The sequence below is a fragment of the Dendrobates tinctorius genome, unplaced genomic scaffold (genome assembly GCF_039654945.1).
Source record: "Dendrobates tinctorius isolate UK_male_01 unplaced genomic scaffold, ASM3965494v1 ptg000089l, whole genome shotgun sequence".
Lineage (NCBI taxonomy): Eukaryota > Metazoa > Chordata > Amphibia > Anura > Dendrobatidae > Dendrobates > Dendrobates tinctorius.
In genome coordinates, this window is record NW_027361757.1 from 4,864,304 (window position 1) to 4,888,443 (window position 24,140).

General features: G+C 45.5%; 1 protein-coding gene across 4 annotated transcripts in view; it reads left to right on the top strand.

The window, feature by feature from the left end:
- SEC31B (SEC31 homolog B, COPII coat complex component) overlaps nt 1-24,140 on the top strand; it is a 169,009-nt gene that overhangs the window by 17,534 nt on the left and 127,335 nt on the right. For 3 of the 4 annotated variants that reach the window (XM_073585777.1, XM_073585778.1, XM_073585780.1), the window contains exons 2-3: nt 19,694-19,775; nt 20,035-20,158. In XM_073585777.1, the coding sequence (XP_073441878.1) occupies nt 19,694-19,775; nt 20,035-20,158 (206 nt within the window). Of the gene's footprint in view, nt 1-14,322; nt 14,413-14,513; nt 14,588-19,693; nt 19,776-20,034; nt 20,159-24,140 lie in introns of all 4 variants that reach the window. The other variant, XM_073585779.1, reaches the window with a different exon arrangement.

Below are 24,140 nucleotides of genomic sequence, written 5' to 3' on the forward strand. Positions count from 1 at the left end.
GCTTAATAGTACTTATCATATTTGAAGCATTGTCAGTTACGACAGAAAGAACTTGCTCTTTTTTAAGTTCATAGTCTTGCAGAACCTTTTCCACCAAGACCTGGAGAAACTCGCTGGTGTGATGAGCTTTGGTGTCTTTTACTGCCAATGTCTTGGTAACTATTTCATTTTTGTCACAAACAAATCGGACATTGATGGCAAAATAGTTCACTCTGTGACGTGTGCAGGCATCCATTTTAAGAAACAGAAAGCGTCCCTTGAGAGTTTTTTTTTAAGTTCTTCCTTTTGTTTAAAAGCTTCTTCGATTACTAATTTTCTAATACTCTCTCTCTCCAGAGAAACACCAAGCTTGCGGGCCATTTCCCCATTCAGACACATAAAAGCTGGTCGTGAAAATAATGAAATAGGCACACTATCCTTTACAACAAGCTCTATGATCTGTTTTTTAAATGTATCTACTGTCATTGTCACAGTAACTTTGTCACTGACAAAATATCTTGCAACTCATGGCTGCAAAGTTCTCTGCTCCTTTGTTTGGCTGGAAGAGCTGGGCACTGGTTCATTGGTTTGGATGCAGTCTTTCTCATCCACTGCTTTCAGTACTTCTGGATGAAAGCGCTGTAAATGTCTCTTTAGATTAGAAGCTCTGGTAGGAGCATTTTTATCTTTGCCTGAATATGCACTCATCTTGGCTTCACAGCATTTGTTTTCATCTGGATCATTTGTCATACACTGACAGACATAATGTTTTCTATCTTGAGTGATGGTGAAATGTTCAAATACAGCTGATTTAATGTGATGCTTCTTTGACATTCTCAGGTTTTTAATTCTGCATTCACAATCCAAATGACAATTGTTTTTCCTAAAAACAATTGTACAAAATTATTGCCAGGTCGTACAACTGATATAGTGGTCAGTAATACTGTTATTATTCCTCATGTACTCACAGTTAACTGATGCAAAGTTTGTTGAAAGGATAATACTTCTTACAGTCTTCCTCTTCTGAGTAGCAGGCAGCTGTGAGATGCTTGGAAGACGCACACCTAGTATGATCTAGTCTAGAGGAGGAGCTTTACTACTAAGAATTTGCAACACATTTTCACTTTCAGTTTCATACATTGTAAGTAGGGGGGTTGGGGCAGCATGAGGTTAACCAAGTATAAGATTAGATAAGGGCAGTGGAGAACAGTGACACACAAGAAGTAAGAAATGTCTCTATCTCCAGCAGAACTGCTTATCACTGTTGTTCATAGTTTGATAGAACATATATATTTGAGTAACATTTATAAAATTCATATGAAAGTTCAATTATGAAATATTAATACATTTTTTTTAAAGCTGGAGTCGGTACATTTCTACCGACTCCGACTCCAACCAAAACTAACTCCGACTCCACGACTCCGACTCCACAGCCCCGGACAAGAGAAAGGGCTGTCCTCTTTTTTTTCACAGACGATTCAAGGCAGACTTCTTATCAGTGGAAAAGATACAACAGGGCATTTCCTCCAGGGGAGAGAAGGAATGGGAAGTCGGGAGTAGGAGAAAACCCGGCTTTATGTTTTGGAGGGTGCCTCTTCGGCAATCAATAAATACCTTCTAGTGGCTGGATTCTGGACATGAGGTTAGGTTTAAAAATAGAGTTTTATCAACTGCCACATCGAACCTTCATAGTGACACCCCCCCCAGAAAGTCATCAGAAGAGCAACTAGCCTTAGATGTCACGGAGCAGTAGGGAGAAACAGGAGACGTGGAACCAGGGCCCCTGAACTGCCCCTCAGGCTAAGGAGGTGCCCTGACTTTCCTTAACTTGGGGGTACACTTAATGGTAGTGAGGCCCAAGTCCCCGACCTATCCCTATCTCCTGTTCAGCCGTAAGCTAAAGCCCCAACCCCTTCTCCAGGAGGTGAGACAGGGAAAAGATGTACTGCACCAATAACACAAAGGAAAGATACAACAGACTCCACGGGGTTAAAGCAACTGAACAACAAAACTTAACTTCCTCTGCAGTCATGCACCGGACCACAGAATAGGCACCAGAAATGGAAATAGCTGGAGCTCCACTGTAACACAGCCTGCTTCTGACTCCAGCTTGGTTGAGGAATAATATCACCAACAGAGAGTGCAGCACCTGATTACCCTTTATAGGAAGGAGGGGTCACACCAGCTGACTGATTAAACATGTAGTAACACCTGCGGCCACCGAGGGAGGGGAACCCAGCAGCAGACTCACGAAGCTTGTAGTAACATCAACAGCCAATGGGGGCAAAAAAATATTAACTCCTGAGGGCCAGAAAGGAAAAAGGTGAGAGTCCAGACTCTGACAGATCCAAAGATGGATCGTGACACTAGAGGTGGAGTTCGTGTGCTCGATAAGGAAACAGGTTCTGTGCAAGGTGCCGTCGGGAGAAAAGGGAAGGGGATTTTATTCCCCGCTCTTTTGATAAAAAAAAAAAAAAACACCTCATTTAGGACCATCATAAATCTGAAGAACCTAAATCCGTACATAGAAAATCAGACTTTCAAGATGGAATCCATAACCAAGGACATAAAACTTCTGTTTCACAATTGTTTCATGGTGCTTGTCGACTTAAAATATGCTTATCACATCCCAATTCATTTAGACCAAAAGATATTGGTTGAATAATGAACACCCACAAGTCGAGGCTAAATCTAGTGAGAGTTCAGTAATTTCTGGGCCCCATTCTAAATTCTGAACTTCAGACTTGTCTCTTGCCCTCGGCAGCGATAGAAGTACCAAAAATAACCCTTAGGAATGCAATGTCCCTGTTAGGAGCATCTTGCATTCCAGCAGTAAGGTGGGCCCAGTGCCACACAAGGCAGGTTCAGTGGGAAATTCTGTCTGCACTGAGGCTCTAAAAGGACATTTAGAACAGATGGTGGATCCTTAGAAACTCCCTTTCGTGGTGGACATACAGGGCAAGCCTAACATCAGGGATCCAATGGATAAAGCTGGTGAGTAACGGTGAGGGACATGGTCACAACTGATGCAAGCAATTCAGGTTGGGGGGGGGCACTTGATAGATCTCACAATTCAGGGTTCTTGGTCACTCCTCAGGGACAGTCGTCAACCTGAAAGAGTTATGGTGGTAGAAAGATCTCTAAAGGCTTTCTTCCTTCCCGAATTGGTCACTGTGTCTATGTCATGTCAGACAACTAGGCTACGATGGTGTATATCAACCACCAAGGGGGTACAAGGTCCCACTCACTAATGAAAGCAACAGGTAGTCTTTCAGTGGGCAGATCAGCACCACCTGTCCCTAAGAATGCTGCACATAAAGGGGACCGAGAACACCAAGGCAGACTTCCTAATCTACCACAGACTGAAATAAGGAGAATGGACCCTAAACTCCCAGGTGTTTCAGCGGTTAGTTCAGTCATGGGGATTGCCAGAAATAGACTTGTTTGCCAACAAACAGATCAGGAAAGTTAAAAATTCTCTAAACCTAAGGGAAGATCCTTATGCGGTGGATGCCCTTCAGATCCCATGGAACTTCAAGATGGCATACGCATTCCCTCCAATAGCGTTAATTTTAGCAGTCGTGAGGAAGATCAGGGAGGATTAGGCGCAGGTAATTCTGATTACTCCATTATGGCCAAAAAGGCCATGGTTTACCCAAATAAGGATAATGTTGGTTAGTTGGCTCCAGGGTTAGTCTCCACCTTTTTAAAAAGTAGAAAACCTATAACAAAAATTTACGGCAGGGCGTGGATAAAATTTCTGAAATTCTCAGGGAAAGCTTTGCGGAAGAAGGCTCCAGTCGGTTCCATCCTAGAGCTTCTCCAACAGAAGTTTGAGCAAGGGTTGCAACTAGTACCTTCAAGGATCAGGTTTCAGCCTTGGGTGCACTATATACACACGTGGTCAAAATTGTTGGTACCCCTCGTTTAATGACAGAAAAACCCACAGTTGTCACAGAAGTAACTATAATCTGACAAAAGTAATAATAAATAAAAAATCTATGAAAATGAACAAATGAAAGTCAGACATTGCTTTTCAACCATGCTTCCACAGAAATTAAAAAAAAATAAAACTCATGAAATAGGCCTGGACAGAAATGTTGGTACCCCTGAAAATAATGTGACAAAGGGGACATGTTAAATTAAGGAATGTCCACTAATTGGCATCACAGGTGTCTACAATCTTGGAATCTGTAAGTGGTCCTGTATAGAGGGCTACAGATACTCACTGTGCTGTTTTGGTAACACTCAACATGGACCAGAGGAAGCGAAGGAAAGAGTTGTCTCAGGAGATTAGAAAGAAAATTATAGACATACATGTTAAACGTAAAAGTTATAAGGGCATCTATAAGCAGCTTAATGTTCCTGTGACTACAGTTGCACATATTATTCAGAAATTTAAGCTCCATGGGACTGTAACCATTCTTCTTGGACGTGGCTGCAGGAGGAAAATTTATGACAAATCAAAGAGACGGATCATATGAATTGTAACATAAGAGCCCAGAAAAACTTCTAAACAGATTGCAAGTGAACTTCAAGCTCAAGGAACATGAGTGTCAGATCGCAACGTCTTTTGTTGTATGAGCCAAAGTGGACTTCGTGGGAGATGACCAAGGAGGACACCATTGTTGAAAAAAGTCATTAAAAAAGCCAGACTGGAATTTGCCAAACTACATGTTGACAAGCCACAAAGCTTCTGGGATAATGTCCTATGGATTGATGAGACAAAAATGGAACTTTTTGGCAAGGTACATCAGCTCTATATTCACAAATAGAAAAATTGAAGTATATCAAGAAAAGAACACTGTCCCTACTGTGAAACATGGAAGAGGCTCTGTTATATTCTGGAGCTGCTTTGCTGCATCTGGCACAGGGTGTCTAGAATCTATGCAGGGTACAATGAAATCTCAAGACTATCAAGGGATGGTAGAGAGAAATGTGCTGCACAGTGTCACAAACCTTGGTCTCAGTTGTAGGTCATGGCTTTTGCAACAGGATAATGACCCAAAACACACAGCTAAAAACACACAAGAATTGCTAAGAGGAAAACATTGTACTATTCTGAAGTGGCCTTCTATGAGCCCTGGCCTAAACCCTATTGAGCATCTTTGGAAAGAGCTGAAACATGCCATCTGGAAAAGGTAGCCTTCAAACACGAGACCACTGGAGCAGTTTGTTCTTGAGGAGTGGGACAAAATACCTGTCGAGAGGTGCAGAAGTCTCATTGACAGTTACAGGAATCGTTTGATTGCAGTGATTGCCTCAAAAGGTTGTGCAACAAAATATTAAGTTAAGGGTATGAACATTTCTGTCCAGGCCTATTCCATGAGTTTAAATTTTTTTTTAAAATTCTGTGGAAGCGTGGTTGAAAAAGCAATGTCTGACTTTCATTTGTTCATTTTCATAAATTTTGTATTTATTATTACTTTTGTCAGATTCAAGTTATTTCTGTGACAATTGTGGGTTTTTCTGTCATTAACCCTTTTACCCCAAGGGTGGTTTGCATGTTAATGTCGAGGCCAATTTATACAATTCTGACCACTGTCCCTTTGAGAGAACTCAGGAACGCTTCCATGGATCCCGGTGATTCTGACAATTTTTTTTCTTGTTACATATTGTACTTCATGATAGTGGGAATATTTCTTTGATATGACTTGCGTTTATTTGTGAAAAAACGCAAATTTGGTGAAAATTTCACAATTTTCCAATTTTGTTTTCATGCCCTTTAACCCCTTCATGCCCCAGCCTATTTTGACCTTAATGACCTGGTCATTTTTTGCTATTCTGACCAGTGTCCCTTTATGAGGTAATAACTCAGGAACGCTACAACGCATCCTAGCGATTCTGAGATTGTTTTTTATGTGACATATTGGGCTTCATGTTAGTGGTAAATTTAGGTCGATAATTTTTGTGTTTATTTGTGAAAAAAACAGAAATTTTGCGAAAATTTTGAAAATTTCGCAATTTTCAAAATTTGAATTTTTATTCTGTTAAACCAGAGAGTTATGTGACACAAAATAGTTAATAAATAACATTTCCCACATGTCTACTTTACATCAGCACAATTTTGGAAATAAAAATTTTTTTGGTTAGGAAGTTATAAGGGTTAAAAGTTGACCAGTGATCTCATTTTTACAACAAAATTTACAAAACCATTTTTTTAGGGACCACCTCACATTTGAAGTCACTTTGAGGGGTCTATATGGCAGAAACTACCCAAAAGTGACACCATTCTAAAAACTTCACCCCTCAAGCTACTCAAAACTACATTCAAGAAGATTATTAACCCTTCAGGTGCTTCACAGGAACTAAAGCAACATGGAAGGAAAAAATAGACATTTTAATTTTTCCAACAAAAATTTTCTTTTAGCATCAATTCTTTCATTTTCACATGGGCAACAGGGTAAAATGGATCCTAAAATTTGTTGGGCAATTTCTCCTGAGTACACCGATAAATCATATGTGGTCATAAACCACTGTTTGGGCGCACGGCAGGGCCCGGAAGGGAAGGAGCGCCATTTGACTTTTTGAATGGAAAATTAGCTCCAATCGTTAGAGGACACCATGTCGCATTTGGAGAGCCCCTGTGCGCCTAAACATTGGAGCTCCCCCACAAGTGACCCCATTTTGGAAACTAGACTCCCGAAGGAACTTATCTAGATGTGTGGTGAGCACTTTGAACCCCCCAGTGCTTCACAGAAGTTTATAATGCAGAAGCATGAAAATAAAAATATTTTTTTATTCCTCAAAAAATGATTTTTTTTAGCCCGCTATTTTTTATTTTCACAATGGTAACAGGAGAAATTGGACCCCGAAAGTTGTTATAGAGTTTGTCCTGAGTACTCTGTTACCCCATATAGGGAGGGGAACCACTGTTTGGGCACACGTCGGGGCTCGGAAGGGAAGTAGTGACGTTTTGAAATGCCGACTTGATGGAATGGTCTGCGGGCTTCATGTTACGTTTGCAGAGCCCCTGATGTACCTAAACAGCGGAAACCCCCCACAAGTGACCACATTTTGGAAATTAGACCACCCAAGGAACTAATCTAGATGTGTGGTGAGCACTTTGAACCCCGAAGTGCTTCACAGAAGTTTATAACGCAGAGCTGTGAAAATAAAAAAAATACCGTATTTTTTTTTCCTCAAAAAATCATTTTTAGCCCCAAATTTTTTATTTTATTCGGTCGTCCATGATAGCACCACCTGAGAGAGGGATCCGCCCTTCCTAGGAACAGGATAACCTACAGATATAAAAGGGCGGCACCTCTCCCACGCATCAGTTGGTTTCCTGTTCCTAAGGCTACTTTCACACATCAGTTTTTTGCCGTCAGGCAGGATCCGGCTATTTTTAGAAAAAACGGATCCGGCATAAATTTTGGAGAACTGTAGAAACGGATCCGTTTTTTTGCTGGATCCGTCTAGCAGGTTATATCTGTTCCTGGGGGCTGGCCAATTGGATCTGAGCATGCGCAGACTTAAAAAAACCGGATCCGGTGGCTGGATCCGTCTTTTTCTGGATCCGGCGCATTCCGGCGCCCATAGACTTTCATTGTAGCAAAAAGCTGGAAGCGCCGGATCCGGCGCTTCCGGCTTTTTCGCCGGAGACAAAAAACGTTACAGTAGCCGTTTTTTCCAGACGCCGGAATGAGACAAGTTGCCGGATCCGGCAAAAAACGGATGAAACGCAATGCCATCCGGCACGATCCGGCGCTAATGCAAGTCAATGGGGAAAAACTGGATCCGGCATTGCATTTTGCCGGATCCGGTTTTACAAAAAAAAGCCGGATCGCGCCTGAAGGCAAAAAACTGATGTGTGAAAGAGGCCTAAGAAGGACAGAACTCCCTACAGGTCGTCCGTCATGGATAACCGAATTCCCAGGCCAGCGGACCGACTCAGGTAGCGGGGGGTTCTCCTACCTCGGTCTCGCTGGGGGCCCTGGATGCGTCACGGTGGGTCTGGGTAGGATTTCCACGGCAGTGGTAAGAGCAGGCAGAGACCGGGTCCGGTGGGCGCCTTCTCCATGGGCCGGTGAGGTAAGCGGTGTCCCCCTGTGTCTCCTTCCCCCGGGGCGGTGCTGTCCGTTCGGGCGGGCGCCGCCGGCAGTGTCCCACAAAAGGAGCGGCGGTTCCGAGCCGGCGGCGCAGTGCTGGCCCCTTGCCGCGCGTCCCCGCGGGCTCTGTCGCGCGGCGGAAGTGACGCGGCGGAGGGGGCGGAGCCTAGCGCCGAAACCGGAAGTCGGATGCCGGTCGACTTCCGGTTGTGGGGGACACGCGCCGATGCGCGCCCGACGCCTGAGGGGGCCGGGCAGGCCTGAAGGGGACGGGGAGGATCGCGGGGAGCGGTCCAATGGGGGGCCCGAACACCGGACGGAGCTCCTGCTGATCCGGAGGGGAAGCCTTCTTAAGACAGAAGGCGTTGCTGCTGAGGTGCTTCTGGAGGCCCAGCGATGGACACAACAGAAGCCCCCATGGATCCACAAGAGGTGCAGCCCGTGGCAAAGCACCCCAGTGACCAGCCTAAGAGGCGGAAGGAGGGACGTTCGAGTGGGAGCCACAGTAGTTCCTCTAGGCCAAAGGATCCTCCTGCAGCCCCCCATGATCCGGTACCTGTCCTCATCTGCAAGGGTAAGAGATCTGCGAGAATGTACCCTGATGCAGTGTCCCCTTATGTTTTTTGATTCTCAGGGGAAGAAGGCCACAGGGAAGCAGAAGCACAAGGAATGTGCCCTCTGTAGTTGCCCCTTACCAGATGGCCACCCTAAGAGATTGTGTCAGTCTTGCGTGAGACAGACGGTAGGCACGGAGATGAGGGGTAGAACATGAGTGGAGTATCAGACTCTTACACTCTTCCCTATTTACGCAGGTAGCGGAAGAAGCTCCAAGCTTCGCTACAGACCTGAGGCAATTAATCAGGACTGAAATAAAAGCCCTATCAAAAGAAGATTCTTCTAAAAGAAGACGGGCTAGTGTTTCAGGCTCAGAATCTTCAGTCGGCCCTAGGAGGGAAGATATCTCCTCAGAGTCCTCGGCCTCCTCTTCTTCTTCCGAAGAGGATTCCAGCCGGTTCTGTTTTCCCTTGGACCAAATGGATAAATTAATTAAAACCATAAGGTCAACCATGGGGGTAGAAGAAAAAAAGACAGAATTATCTGCTCAGGACATTATGTTCGTGGGTCTAGACCCCAGAAAGCAAAGGACTTTTCCATTAAACGAAAGAGTCCAGAGCCTGATAGACAGGGAGTGGAAAAAAACGGAAAAAAGGGGTTCTATGCCGCCTGCTTTCAAGCGAAGATACCCCTTTGAGGACCCAGTAGTAAGTCGATGGGATAAGGCCCCCAAGCTGGATGCAGCGGTAGCTAAGGCCTCCAAAAAGTCATCTATACCCTTCGACGATATGGCCTCCCTTAAAGACCCCCTAGATAAAAAGGCAGATTCCTTTTTAAAGGGCACATGGGAGATGTCAGCAGGCGCCCTAAGGCCAGCAATAGCGGCCACGTGCGCAGCCAGATCCATGATGGTTTGGCTGGATTAATTGGACTCCCAGCTAAAGGATGGAACCTCGCGAGCTTCCATCCGTAAGTCTCTTCCAATTATCCAGAATGCTGCTGCCTTTCTGGCAGATGCCTCGGCAGACTCAGTAAGAATGGCGGCCAGGTCTGCAAGTTTGTCTAATTCGGCCCGAAGCACCCTCTGGTTAAAATGCTGGCCGGGAGATATCCAAGCCAGGTCCCGTCTCTGTTCTATCCCCTGTGAGGGTGAATACTTATTCGGCCCCGTCCTAGACGAACTGTTAGAGAAAGCCGGGGATGAGAAAAAGAAATTTCCAAGTCTGCCGAATACATCCTGGAGACGTCCCTTTTCTAGGAAAGGGTATTCCCGCAGGAGGCAGGCCAGAGATCAGAACAGATGGGACAACAAGAAAACCAGAGGTACGGGCTTCATGTTCGGAGGAGGGGGGCGCCAAGAAGGTCCATCACGGGATAATAAGAAGCCGCCCCAATGACTAGTGGCTCCGGAAGGAGGAAGATTATCTGCCTTCTACCCGGCCTGGGCCAGAATCTCAAATAGCAGCTGGATACTGGGGGTGATAGCTACAGGACTGCACCTAGAGTTCTCCTGCGTCCCCCAAGATCGGTTCAGGGTAACTCCGCTCAAATCTTCCCCGCTAGAACAAGCTGCCCTGGAGACCGAGGTCCTCGAGCTACTGGACAAAAAAGTCCTGACGAGAGTTCCAGAGGAAGAGAGGGGGAAAGGCTTCTATTCCCCCCTGTTCTTGATCTGTAAACCGGACGATTCATTTAGGGCTATATTTAACCTCAAAGCCCTCAATAAATTCCTGGTCGTACGTCCGTTTAAAATGGAAACAATTAACACCGCAATAAAAATGCTGTTTCAAAACTGCTTCATGGTGGTCCTAGATTTGAAAGACGCTTACTATCATATACCTATATGTCTAGCACACCAACCTTTCCTTAGACTGGCGGTTCAGTTGAAGGGGTCAATCCAGCACTTCCAGTATGCGGCCTTACCCTTCGGGGTGGCAGTTGCGCCCCGAGTATTCACCAAAGTGATGGCAGAGGTGATGGCCCATCTGCGCGAGCTAAACATTCTAGTCGTTCCCTATCTAGATGACCTCCTTATAATAGGCAGTTCAGCCGAGCAGTGTTTAGAACAATTACAGAAAGCAACGGCGGCTCTAGAGCAGTTGGGATGGCTACTTAATATCAAAAAATCCCGTTTGCAGCCATTAAAAATTCAACAATTTTTAGGCCTAACCTTAGATTCTAAAAAGCAGGAATGCCGTCTTCCCCCAGAGAAGCTGCTGCACCTGCATGGCCGGGTCCTTAACGCTTCCAACAACCCCTCCATGTCCCTCAGGAAAGCCATGTCCCTGTTGGGTTCCCTTTCGTCCTGCATTCCCGCGGTCCAGTGGGCCCAAGTTCATACGAGAACTCTACAGGGCGAAGTTTTATGGTATCAGAGGATTCTTGGGGGTAACTTAGAAGGTCGACTGACCTTATCCAGTAACACAATAGAGTCCCTGGAGTGGTGGTTAGAAAGAAATAACTTGTCTAGAGGGGTCCCTTGGGAGTATAACATTACCCGCGTGGTCACCACGGATGCAAGTCCTTCCGGTTGGGGGGCGCATATGGAGGAAATTCTGGTCCAGGGCCTATGGGAACGGGATCAGATACAAATGTCCTCTAATTTGAAAGAATTGACAGCGGTAGTACACGCAGCTAAAGAGCTCCTTATGTATCTACAGGGCCATCACGTACGAGTTCTCTCGGACAATCGAGTGGCCGTGGCCTATATCAACCACCAAGGCGGAACTCGATCCAAAACTCTGATGAATGTGGCAGGACAGTTGTTCCAGCTAGCAGAGAGGCATTTTTTATCTCTCAGGGCTCTTCACATAAGAGGAAAAGAGAACGTCGCGGCAGATTTCATGAGCCGCAACCTATTAAAACAAGGAGACTGGGCCTTAAACACCTCCATTTTCGTTCAGATCGTGCAGAGATGGGGTCAACCAGAGGTGGATCTATTCGCCACCAAGGAGAACTCGAAAACGAGACAGTTTTGCTCCCTAAATCCCAGGGAGACTCCTCTGGCAGTAGATGCGCTACTGATAAAATGGGACTTCAGGCTAGCCTACGCCTTTCCTCCCCTATCTCTACTTCCTCTGGTGTTGAGGAAGATCAGGAAGGACAGGGCAAGGGTCATAGTCATCGCCCCGTTCTGGCCCAGAAGAGCATGGTTCTCGAACCTCAGGATCATGTCAGTAGACGATCCTTGGGTTCTCCCGGACATCCCGGACCTTCTGTCCCAGGGCCCGGTCTTCCACCCTCAGGTGGCTGGCCTTCATCTCACGGCGTGGAATTTGAGCGGTCATTGCTAAAAAGTAAAGGCTTCTCCCCAGACCTAATTGACACTCTTCTAAAAAGTAGGAAAGTGGTGACAACTAAGATTTACGTCAGAATTTGGAAAAGATTCCTCCAAAGCTCAAATATAAATACTGACGATTCCGTCCCTATAGGCCAGATCTTGGAATTTTTACAAAAAGGGCTGGACCTGGGTCTCTCCACCAGTACCCTTAAAGTACAGGTATCCGCCTTAGGGGCCCTCTTTAGCTGCAACATCGCGGCTAATTACTGGGTTAATAGGTTTATCAAAGCAGCGAGTAGATCCAGACCAATAGTAAAAAATAGACTCACGCCATGGGATTTGAACCTAGTCCTCACAGCTATGACAGAAGCGCCATTTGAACCCATCTCGTCAGCCTCTATTAGGAGCCTGTCCCTCAAGATAGCTTTCCTGATAGCCATAACGTCAGCCCGTAGGGTAAGCGACATTCAGGCATTGTCTAGGCGCCCACCTTTTCTTCAGGTAAAAGAGGATAGGGTAATACTTAGACCTGACCCAGCGTATTTACCAAAAGTAGCCTCCAGCTTTCATAGGTCGCAGGAAATAGTCCTTCCATCCTTCCTCCCTAAACCAATTAATGAGAAAGAGGAGAAGCTACACACTTTAGATGTTAGGAGATGCCTCTTGGAGTATCTAGCGGCTACCGATCCTTGGAAGAAGGACAATGCCCTCTTTGTCTCCTACCAAGGCCCTAGGAAAGGTCTTAGGGTGTCCAAAAGTACACTAGCCAGATGGATTAGAGAAGCAATCTCGCTAGCTTACACCTCAAAAGGTAGAGTAGCTCCGGAGAAATTGAAGGCGCATTCCACCAGAGCCGTGGCGACCTCGTGGACCGAGAGATCGGAAGTCTCCATCGACCAGATTTGTAAGGCGGCCACTTGGTCCTCTCCGAGGACTTTTTATAGTCATTGTAGGCTAGACTTGGGTGCTTCTGCAGACCTCTCCTTCGGTATCAGGGTTCTGCAGGCTGTAGTCCCCCCCTAAAGTAGTGATTACTCTCTGTAATTCTCTCAGGTGGTGCTGTCATGGACGACCGAATAAAGTCTTAGTTACTCACCGGTTAACGGTATTTTTCGGAGTCCATGACAGCACCCATAGATTCCCTTCCCTTAGTCAAATTGGGTGTGCACGTCTTCCCTTTGTACATATCCACGGGTGATAAAAATTTAAGTGTTGATATTGTTGTACATATAATCATGCATTAACCTTGGAGGTCCTCTTTTATGCTCTGTAATCCAACTGATGCGTGGGAGAGGTGCCGCCATTTTGTATCTGTAGGTTTTCCTGTTCCTAGGAAGGGCGGATCCCTCTCTCAGGTGGTGCTGTCATGGACTCCGAAAAATACCGTTAACCGGTGAGTAACTAAGACTTTCCCAAGGGTAACAGGAGAAATTAGACCCGCAAAGTTGTTGTGCAATTTTTCTTTAGTATGCTGATACCCCATATGTGGGGGTAAACCACTGTTTGGGCACATATCGGGGCTTGGAATGGAGGGAGCACTATTTGACTTTTTGAACGCAAAATTGGCTGGAATAAATGGTGGCGCCATGATGCGTTTGGAGACCCCGTGATGTGCCTAAACAGTGGAAACCCCTCAATTCTATCTCTAACCCTAACCCCAACACACACTTAACCCTAATCCCAACCCTAATCATAACCCTAATCCCAACTCTAACCCTAACCACAAGTCTAACACAAATCCCAACCCACCCCTAACCCTAATATTAACTCTAATTCCAACCCTAACCCTAATTCCAACCGTAACCCTAATTTCAGCCCTAACCCTAATGGAAAAATAAAAATATTTTCTCTATCTTATTTTTTGTCCCTACATATGGGGGTGGTAAGGGGGACGGTGATTTACTTTTTTTTTTTTTTTTTTATTTTGATGACTGTGAGATTTTATCACAGTCATCAAAATAAATTAACCTGCAGAGTTGCAGATTCGAGCGGGCGCACTGCGCATGCACCCGCCATTTTCCAAGATGGCGTCGCCCATGAACTGGGACGGCGGGACACCGGGAGTCAGGATGGGACATACTAGGTACTGGGAGGGGTACCCGTCAGTCCGTGGTGGGGGCCGATCGCCCCCGCCAGTCGGTGTGTGGGGGGGTCGGGTCTCGGTCTCAGTCGGCCATGGCTGGATTGTAATATTTCATTGATGAAATATTACTATCGCTCTGATTGGCTGTTTCACTTTTAACGGCCAATCAGAGCGATCGTAGGCACGTGGGTGTTAAGCTCCTCTGTGTGCGGGTCGGGTGAATAGTTAATAAATAACATTTCTCACAGGTCTACTTTATATCAACACAATTTTGGAACCAAAATTTTTTTTTTGTTAGGACGTTACAAGGGTTAAAAGTTAAACAGCGATTTCTCATTTTTACAACACCTTTTTTTTTTTTTTTTTTGTTTTAGGGACCACATCACATTTGAAGTCAATTTGAGGGGTCTGTATAATAGAAAATACCCAAAAGTGATACCATTATAAAAACTGCACCCCTCAAGGTAAACAAAACCACACTCAAGACGTTCAGGTGCTTCACAGAAATTTTTGGAATGTTTAAAAAAAAAAAATGAACTTTTTAAATTTGTTTTATTTTACCAAGGGTAACAGGAGAAATTGGACCCAGAAAGTTGTTGTACTATTTGTTCGGAGTACGCTGATACCCCATATATGCAGGTAAACCACAATGCAGAGCTCGGAAGGGAAGGGGCGCCGTTTGACTTTTCAATGCAAAATTGGCTGGAATTGAGATCGGATGCCATGTCACGTTTGGAGAGCCCCTGATGTGCCTAAACAGTGGAAACCATTTTGGAATCTAGACCCCCAAGATACTTATCTAGATGTCTGGTGAGCACTTTGAACCCCAAAGTGCTTCACAGAAGTTTATAATGTAGAGCCGTAAAAATAAAAAAATCAGAATTTTCTCAAAAAAATGATCTTTTCGGCCCCAATTTTTTATTTTCCCAAGGGTAACAGGAGAAATTGGACCCCTAAAGCTGTTGGACAATTTGTCCTGAGTATGCTGATACTCCATATGTGGGGGTAAACCACTGTTTGGGCGCATGGCAGAGCTCGAAAGGGAAGGAGCACCGTTTGACTTTTTCAACTCAGAATTGGCTGGAATTGAAATCAGGCGCATGTCGCGTTTGGTGAGCCCCTGATGTGCCTAAACAGTGGAAACCCCCCAATTCTAACTCCAGTACACCCCTAATCCCAACATAACCCTAGCACACATCTAACCCTAATCCCTACCCCAACCCTAATCCCAACCCTAACTTTAGCCTCATCCCTAACCCTAATGGGAAAATGGAAATAAGTAAATTTTTTTAATTTTATTATTTTTCCTTAACTAAGTGGGTGATAAAGGGGGTTTGATTTACTATTTATAGTGGTTTTTTTTGTTTGGCAGCTGTCACACACTAAAAGACGCTTTTTATTGCAAAAAATAATTTTTGCATCACCACATTTTCCATATTTTCGCCCACAGAGTCATGTGAGGTCTTGTTTTTTGCGGGATGAGTTGTCTGTTGGTACCATTTTCGGTCACATGAGATTTTTTTATCTCTTTTTATTCCGATTTTTTGGGAGGCAGAATGATCAAAAACCAGCAATTCATTAATTTCTTTTGGGGGGGGGGGGGGCCTTTATGCCGTTCCGCTCATTGTAAAATTGATAAACCAGTTTTATTCTTCGGGTCAGAATGATTACACAGATACCTCATTTATTTTTATTTTTTTTGTTTTGGTGCTTTTATACAATAAAAACTATTTTATATAAAAAATAATTATTTTTGCATCGCTTTATTCTGAGAGCTATAACTTTTTACATTTTACGGTGATGGAGATCTATGGCAGTTTGTTTTTTTGCGGGACAAGATGACGTTTTCAGCGGTACCACGTTTATTTATATCCGTCTTTTTGGTCGCGTGTTATTCCACTTTTTGTTTGGCGGTATGATGATAAAGCATTGTTTTCTTGCCTTGTGTGAGGTTTTTTTTTTAGTGGTCACTAAAGGGGTTAACTAATGGTACAGTTTTAAAGGTTGTGTCGTTATGGACGCGGCGATACTAAATGTGTACTTTTATTGTTTACATTTTTTTTTCAAATATTGATTTAATGATAGCATAAATATTTATTTTTAAATATTTGTACAATTATTATTTTTTTTAATTTCATTCTTTCTTTTACACTTTGTCCCACTATGGGACACTCATTTTGTGCAGGTTGATTGTTTATATGGCATGCAGATCTGCATGCTATAGAATATCAGAGCTGCATGAATTTTACACTGATCTCAGTGGCTTCCTGATCATCAGTGCGCATGACAGGCAGTCTCTCAGGTCTGGAGTCCCGGATGTAGTCATGACGACATTGGGTCTCCATGGCAGCGATCGGGAACCCGTGGCATGCCACGGGGGTCTCTGATCCAAAGGCAGACGGGCTGTCAGCCCCTCTGCTGGCTCCAGAACTCTGCAATCATGTTTGATCGCAGTGTTTCAGGGGTTAAAGTTCCGGGAGTGGTCTGTGACCGCTCCTGGTATTTAGTGCCGGGTGTCAGCTGTGAGAATCAGCTGACACCTGGCCGCGATCAGCTACGCTCCCCCCATGAGCGCGGCTGATCGCCTATGACGTACTATCCCGTCCATGGGCATTAAGTCCCAGGCTACATGGACGGGATAGTACGTCTAAGGTCAGAGAGGGGTTAAACCAGGGGTACCAACAATTTTGACCATGGGTGTAAGTATAACATCATGGCTAATAAGTGGATTTCAAGGTTTATAAAATCCTGTGATAGATCCAGGCCAGTCCCATCTCCAAAGGTCCCCCCCTGTGGGATCTAAACCTAGTACTGGAGGCGTTAACCATAGATCCATTCAAGCCTTTAAAGGAATTGTCTGTTAAATATCTTACCCCTAAAACTGTTCCGCAGGGTGAGTGATATCCAGGCGCTTTCAATAAACCCTCCTTATATGCAAGTATATGAGGATAGGGTTATATTAAGTCCTGATTGGCATACCTTCCCAAAGTAGCCTTAAGATTTCAGGAGTCAAGAGGTTGTCCTGCCCTTCTGTACTAAACCTAGGAATTCAGGTGAGGAGAAATTTTGCAGTCTAGATGTTAGAAGAACACTGTTCAAGTACATGTCTATAACCAGGGCTGTGGAGTCGGAGTCGTGGAGTCGGAGTCGGTGCTCATTTTGGTGGAGTTGGAGTCGGTATAAAATGGACCGACTCCGACTCCTAAAATATATAATAAATTGGGTACAGTAATTCAATGCAGGATGTGCTGAATATTTTTTCATAGGAGTTTGGGAAAGTTATGAAATGTCCTATAAATGGCTGTTATATTCCTGATCTAAGGCTACATTCACACACAGCGTTTTTCCGGTGTTTTTTGAGGATACGTTTTTCAGCTGCAAAAGCTGATCATCTTTTTAAAAAACTGCATCACCTGAAAGGTTTTGGAGCTCATAGATAATGTTTTCAATAGCAAAAGCAGATTAGAAATCTGCTCTATCTATCCATTTATCCATATCGGTCTATCCATATCGTATCTGTACCAAAAAGAATGAAAACCGGGTAGTACACCAATATATATTCTGTTCTATCTAAATATCTTGATTATTGGATCATAAAAATGATTAAATGTCTGATGTTCACATTGTACTACAATAAATTTTTCACTTAAATGTAAGCAATATGTGTGGGAGTCGGAGTTGGAGTCGGTGTAAGGGAAATTGAGGAGTCGGAGTCGCAGGTTTGGCTTACCGACTCCACAGCCCTGTCTATAACTAGTCAGTGGAGGAAAACCCAGTCCTTGTTTGTAGTCTTTCATGGTACCAGAAAGGGGTACGGGGTATCAAAAGTAGCATTGCAAGGTGAATCAGTGAGGCTGTTTGTGTAGCCCACTGCTAGAGCTGTGCTCCTGTTCCTGAGGGCATCACAGCTCACTCAACCAGAGCTGTGGCGACCTCCTGGGGAGAGAAAGTGGAGGTATCAATTGATCAGACATGTAAAGGCCGCTACCTGATCCTCAGCCTCTACTTTAAGCACTACAGACTGGATCTATCCTCCTCTTCTGACTTAACCTTTGGTGGAAGGGTGCTGCAAGTGGTGGTCCCTCTCTAAGGTGTTTCGTGTCTCCGTAAATCTCTCAGGTATGCTTTCATGGGTGAAGCGAAAACGCTAAGGTTACTTACCGGTTGCAGGTTTCTCCAGAACCCATGATAGCACCCATATATCATCCCCTTTTCTCTCCATATGGGTGTGCACTGTAGATTTGGTGTTTCATGTGGTGTCGGTTATGTATATAATGTTGGCGGTCCTCTCATGCTTTGTAATCCAACTGATGCCGGGGAGGGGTACCACCTTTTTTATTTCAGTAGGTTTCCTTTCCTTGGTGGGCTGATCCCTCTCTCAGGTGTGATGAAATGGGTCCTGGAAAAATTGGCTACTGGGAAGTAACCTTGGTGTATTTCTGTAATAGTTTCTTTTTATAGTCTTCGTTTTTAATGATTGTATGGTGAGGGGGGGTTCTTGGAACACAAAAATACGTTTTACATTTTTTTATTTGGTGTTCCGTAAATTGTTATACTTTTGGTAGAAGACTGGGTAAAAAGCAAAGCAAGTTTTCTATAGGGTTCTACTCTACTTTCCAGATGGCCTGCCTACTGATAAGGCCATCCCTGGACTGTACTGTATTACATATTCAGTGGAGCTGGAAATGATCGGCAGATTAACATGAAAGGACGCTCAGCACTGTCATCAATTTCGTTCACCCATTGCTTATGCCTGAGTGGCTAGGAAGATGAATGTGTGAATGCATGTATAAATTGCTAATTTGCAGATAATCCAAAGGGTGTATGGTCTCTTAGAGAAGGATGGGGTCATGCTGAAGTACAACACCTCAACCTTTTGTTTCCCCAGGAGATGAGCTGTCTGGCATTAGCTCACCCTGCTCCTACCATTGACATCACCTACATTTTTGGCAGGACACTATATGCCTGTGTAGAGAATCACTGTCATTCGAAAAAGCTGAGCTGTATAGATGCTAAGGAATGCATATCCTCTGTATCATACAGCAGAAGATTGTGATCATTCCCTACCTCCCAATGCATCTCCTAGCTGCCATCTTGACATTGTGCTGCCCTGATGTGCCTTCTAACCTGTCCTACAGATATGTCGAGAGTCTAGTACCTTACTGACACCAGAAGTGAGGACATTCAGACACCCGAAATTAAAAAGTCACCAGTTTTTTCTTTTATTTTTTTTTCCCGCTGCTCCCCGAAATATTCAGTCTTTTGTTTTTCTTTCAAATCCGCCATATGGCTCCAGGGATATGGACCTTTCTATTAAGTTCTAATTTTTATGTTCTTTACCAAGAGGGTGTGGCTCACAGGATAATAATGCAAAACAGTCTAAAAGTACAACCAGTCCTGTGCGCCACGCCTCTTTGGCCAAGCTTAGAAGAATTAGCACTAAATAAAAAGTACCATATCTATCGGAACCGTGTTGCAGATTTGGGGGGGGGGGGACGGATTACTCGGTGGAGTAGTGGGAATAAGATTAGATTTAAAAATACTGGCCAGATGTAGGCCTTTCGTCAGGTTCTCGTAAACCCCTTTCTTTACAGAGCTGTGTAGATATATTTGGTTCTGACAGTAACAAGTGGCCAGTGATGTCCATTCACAGCTCAGTGATTGGGGTCGTTGTGATTGTGCCCCTGATGATGAGGCCGAGGGACCAGATGAGTCCGGCGTAATAGTTTCTCTCTTGTTCTACAGAAAATGAAGTTGAAAGAGATTGAACGATCTGCTGTCCAATCCTGGAGTCCGGCCAAGCAATACCCCATCTACTTAGCTACAGGTACGCTACGTTATGCATGGCATGATGGCTCTGTCTAGAATTTGTCTGTTGAAACAAATTTTGTTTAGATAAATTGATAATAAATCTTTGGAAATGTAGGAATATTGTATCTGAAAAGATTGTCATTTAGTGATGTATATCTTCTTGTTTCTCCTGACATTATGTATTGCCGGCATGCATAGAGCTGCCGTAGATTTGTATCTCACAAGCTCCATAGTTTCGCTCTGAGATGTGTAGATTTGTCACTCATTTCTCTCAGGTACATCCGCACAACAGCTTGATGCCTCCTTTAACACTAGTGCAGCCCTTGAGATATTTGAGGTGGACTTTGGAGACCCTCATCCTGAAATGAAAAGAAAAGGCATCTTCTCAGCAGCCAACAGGTATAATATCTCTGTCTCCTTTCATGAACTCAGATCCTTCATATGTTGTCGTCAACTGTGAATGATGTGAGAAATAGGACCTAGTGGTATCCTTATCGGTGTGCATGCAGATGGTTAGTGGTGGAGCAGTTCTCGTAGTTGTAAGGACTGGTTTTGACTCTTGAAAAACTCATGTTATTACGTTTATATGCACATTTGTAACGTGACTGTGCCATATTTTAATTCACTCTTGTACTGCAAAATTCTGCTGTCAGTAGTGTAAAAGCCTCTAACGGGGGCTCCATTCGCGTATTTATGTGCATTTAACTCTATTAGATCCTGCAATCCCTTTATATGGCCAGTCCGTTCCTCTGTTACTGGGAAATAAGCATTTCAATTGATATGCACATGAGGCTGAAGAACTGTTTGTAATTCTGGAGCCTCTGTCACTCCAGCTCTATCCCCCCCAACACCGCCTCCTCCTTCTTGACTTATGACTCCTATGCATGAAGTCACACATCATAGTGGCTGTCGGTCAAGTTAAGGTCTTGCCTCACTTGCCTTTGAAAGAGCTACATGTTCGTATTCATAGTTTGGGATGTGAAATCTTGCTGCCAGATTTCCTTTTAAGGTTTGTTTGTGTATAAAGATCACTATTTCTGCACCGATTGTCATGCATCCCTCCCCTCCATTTTTGCATGCTCCATCTTTGTCAATTTTCACTGATCTCTAGTTTTTATGATGTGTTTTATACACCGCACATAGAGAAGATGTAAATCCAGTGCTGGGGTGAAATAGAAAACTTGACTGCTTTCACACAAGCAGATTTCAGATTACGGTCGGTTCTACAGATGGGGGCAATCCATTAAAACTGGTGTAGTGCAAACCAGTCTTAATGAAGCACTTGCTGCAGTATACTGACTTAATTATTAAGCGGCTTAATAATGTGTGCCTTCAACAGAAATATACACCAACTGGTGGCTGGCATACATTTATGGAGTAAGTGGTGCCACTTTAGTTATATTAGACAGGCACATATCCCAACATGGCGTTCATATTGGCGTAGTTGGACTGGCATGTAAACATCTTAATAAGTCGTAATGTTTTTGCGCTACTGCTAATATTGCATTTATTAAGGTCTTTACACCAGATTTCTGTATAAGCACCATCAATGAATGTCTGTGACTAGACACATGGGTAAATAAGGATGTGCAAACTGTAAAAACTAAGTGCACACTATTCACACTACTTTCATCCAGTTTGCTTGTGAGAAATATTTTGCTTAAGTGTATGGAGTGATTTTTTTTTTTTTTTTTTTTTTTTTTTTTTTACACGTACGTATATATCCATCTGTGATCCGTAGTACTTCAGTGTGTTGTCAGTATTTGATTCATGTTGGATCTCTTGTAGGAAGTGGCTGTATTATGCAGTTAAAGGGAATCTGTCACCCCTTCTTTCGACTATCAGCTGCCGGCATCGGCATCACGGGCTTATCTACAGCATTCTGTAATGCTGTAGATAAACCCCCGATGTAACCTGAAAGAGAAGAAAAAAGCGTTAATTATACTCACCCGGGGATTCAATCCGGTCCAATGGGTGTCGCGGTCCGGTGCCTCCAATCTTCTAACGGTGACGTCCTTTTTGCTGCCTTTCATGGTTCCGGCGCAGGCGCACTGCTCTGCCCTATTGAGGGCAGAGCAGAGTCCTGCAGTACGCAAGCGCCTGGAGAGGTCTGGCGCCTGCGCACTGCAGTATTCTGCTCTGCCCTCAACAGGGCAGAGCAGTGCGCCTGCGCTGGAGCCACGACGGGCAGCAAAGAAGTAGACGTCACTGTAAGAAGATGGGAGGCGCCGGACCGCAACATCCATCGGACCAAAACCGGACTGCCCCCCCCCCCCCCCCCCCCCCTGTGGGGTATAATTTAACTTTTTATTCGGACTCCCATGACAGCACCACGAGAGAGGGGATCCGCCCTTTAGGAACAGGAAACCTACAGATACAAAAAGGGCGGCACCTCTCCCACGCATCAGTTGGTTTCCTGTTCCTGAAGGGACGGGATCCTACAGAAGACCAGGATCCCAGGCCGGCCGGCCGATACAGGTAGCGGGGGGGTCTCCTACCTCGGCCTGGTGCGGATCCCTGGAAGACGTCACGGTGGCCCAGGATGGGTAGCACGGCGGTGGCGTAGTCAGCAGGGAGCGGTGTCCGGAGGATGTCCGACTCCAGAATAAAGGCCGCTGCCGGTGAGTATATTCCCCCCCGGGGGCCCCCGGATCCGGCGGCGCTAGTGCGGTGGCCGGCGCGCTGCGGGGGGCTGCGACCGGGGAGCGCGGTATTCCGAAGCTCCCGGGCGTCCCGCGTGACTTCCGGTCAGGCGGGGTCGCGGTGACGTCAGGGGGCGGCCGGAGGAGGTGCTTCCGGGTCGGCGGCGCCACTGCGCATGCGCGAGAAAAACGATGGCGGCGCCCATCGCAAACGCCGATGAGCGTCGGCTCTCCGACCGGGTGCGGCGCCAGCTGGGGAAGGGAGCCCGGTTAGGGGGGGAGGGGCGCGGCACGCATACTGCTGTCCGGAGGAGGGGTATAAAGGCAGGACCCTGGTAGGGTACCTTGCCTTGGCCACATTACTGCGAGCAGTAATGGAGAGCGAGCAGCAGCAGCGGCGGCAACAGCAGCAACGACGGCAGCAGCGACAAACATCCCTGCCGCCCCTGGATGACCTTCGGCAGGTCAAGCAGAAAAAGAAAGAGTCACGTGGCAGCGAACGTGCGGGACGAAGTGATCAGTCCAGCCATAAAAGCTCCTCTAAGCAGACAGGAGCATCGTCTGAGAAGAACCCCCCTCATCCTCCGGTACTTGATTGTGGCACTGGTAAGTGATCTTCGTGAAAGTTCACTCAGTGACGAGGCCCCCCCCTTCTGTGCTTTATTCTAGGGGAAGAAGGCTTCAAGTAAGGCTAAACACAGGGAATGCGCACTCTGTGCATGCCCATTACCGGACTCATGCCCTAAAAGATTGTGCCCCCCCTGTATTCAGCAGACAGTGGCGGAAGAGTCGCCCACAGTAGCGGCGAGTTTGAGAGACATTGTTAGGGCGGAAATGAATGAAACCCTAAAGTCACTGTCCCAGCGGGAAACTATAAAGGGCGGGGTCCCGGTGGAGTCCGATTCCTCGGCAGAATGGAGGAGAAGTAGAGACTCCCAGGCTTCATCTCCCTCGTCCTCCTCAGGAGAAGAGGACTCTGGGTGGTTTTGTCTGCCTCTTGACCGGGTAGACAAGCTGGTCAAAGCAGTCAGAGGGACAATGGAAGTAGAGGAGCCTAAGCCCCAATTATCCATGCAGGATGTCATGTTCAGGGGGCTGGAGCAGAGGAAGCATAGAGTCTTCCCGTTAAATCAGAAGATCCAAGATCTAATCCACAGAGAGTGGAAAAAAACGGATAAAAGAGGGTCGCTACCACCAGCCCTCAAACGCAGATATCCCTTCGATGATCCGGCAGTAAATACTTGGGACAAGGCCCCCAAATTAGATGCGGCCATTGCAAAGGCATCGAAAAGATCCTCGCTGCCCTTTGAGGACATGGGATCCCTTAAAGATCCCCTAGACAGGAAGGCAGACACCTTCCTTAAGAATACTTGGGAGATGGCAGCCGGTTCCTTAAGACCAGCAGTGGCGTCAACATGCACAGCCAGGTCCATGATGGTCTGGTTGGACCAGTTGGAGTCACAATTAAAACAGGGTACGTCAAGACAAACAATTCTTGGGGCCCTACCAACAATCCAAGAGGGAGCAGCCTTCCTTGCAGATGCCTCGGCGGATGCAGTAAGAATGGCAGCCAGAGCAGCAGGTCTCTCTAATGCGGCTCGTAGAGCCCTGTGGCTAAAGTGCTGGCAGGGAGACATTCAAACCAGGGCGAAGCTTTGTACTATTCTGTGTGAGGGGGAATATTTGTTCGGCGCAGTCCTGGACGAACTGCTTGAGAAGGCTGGGGACGACAAGAAAAA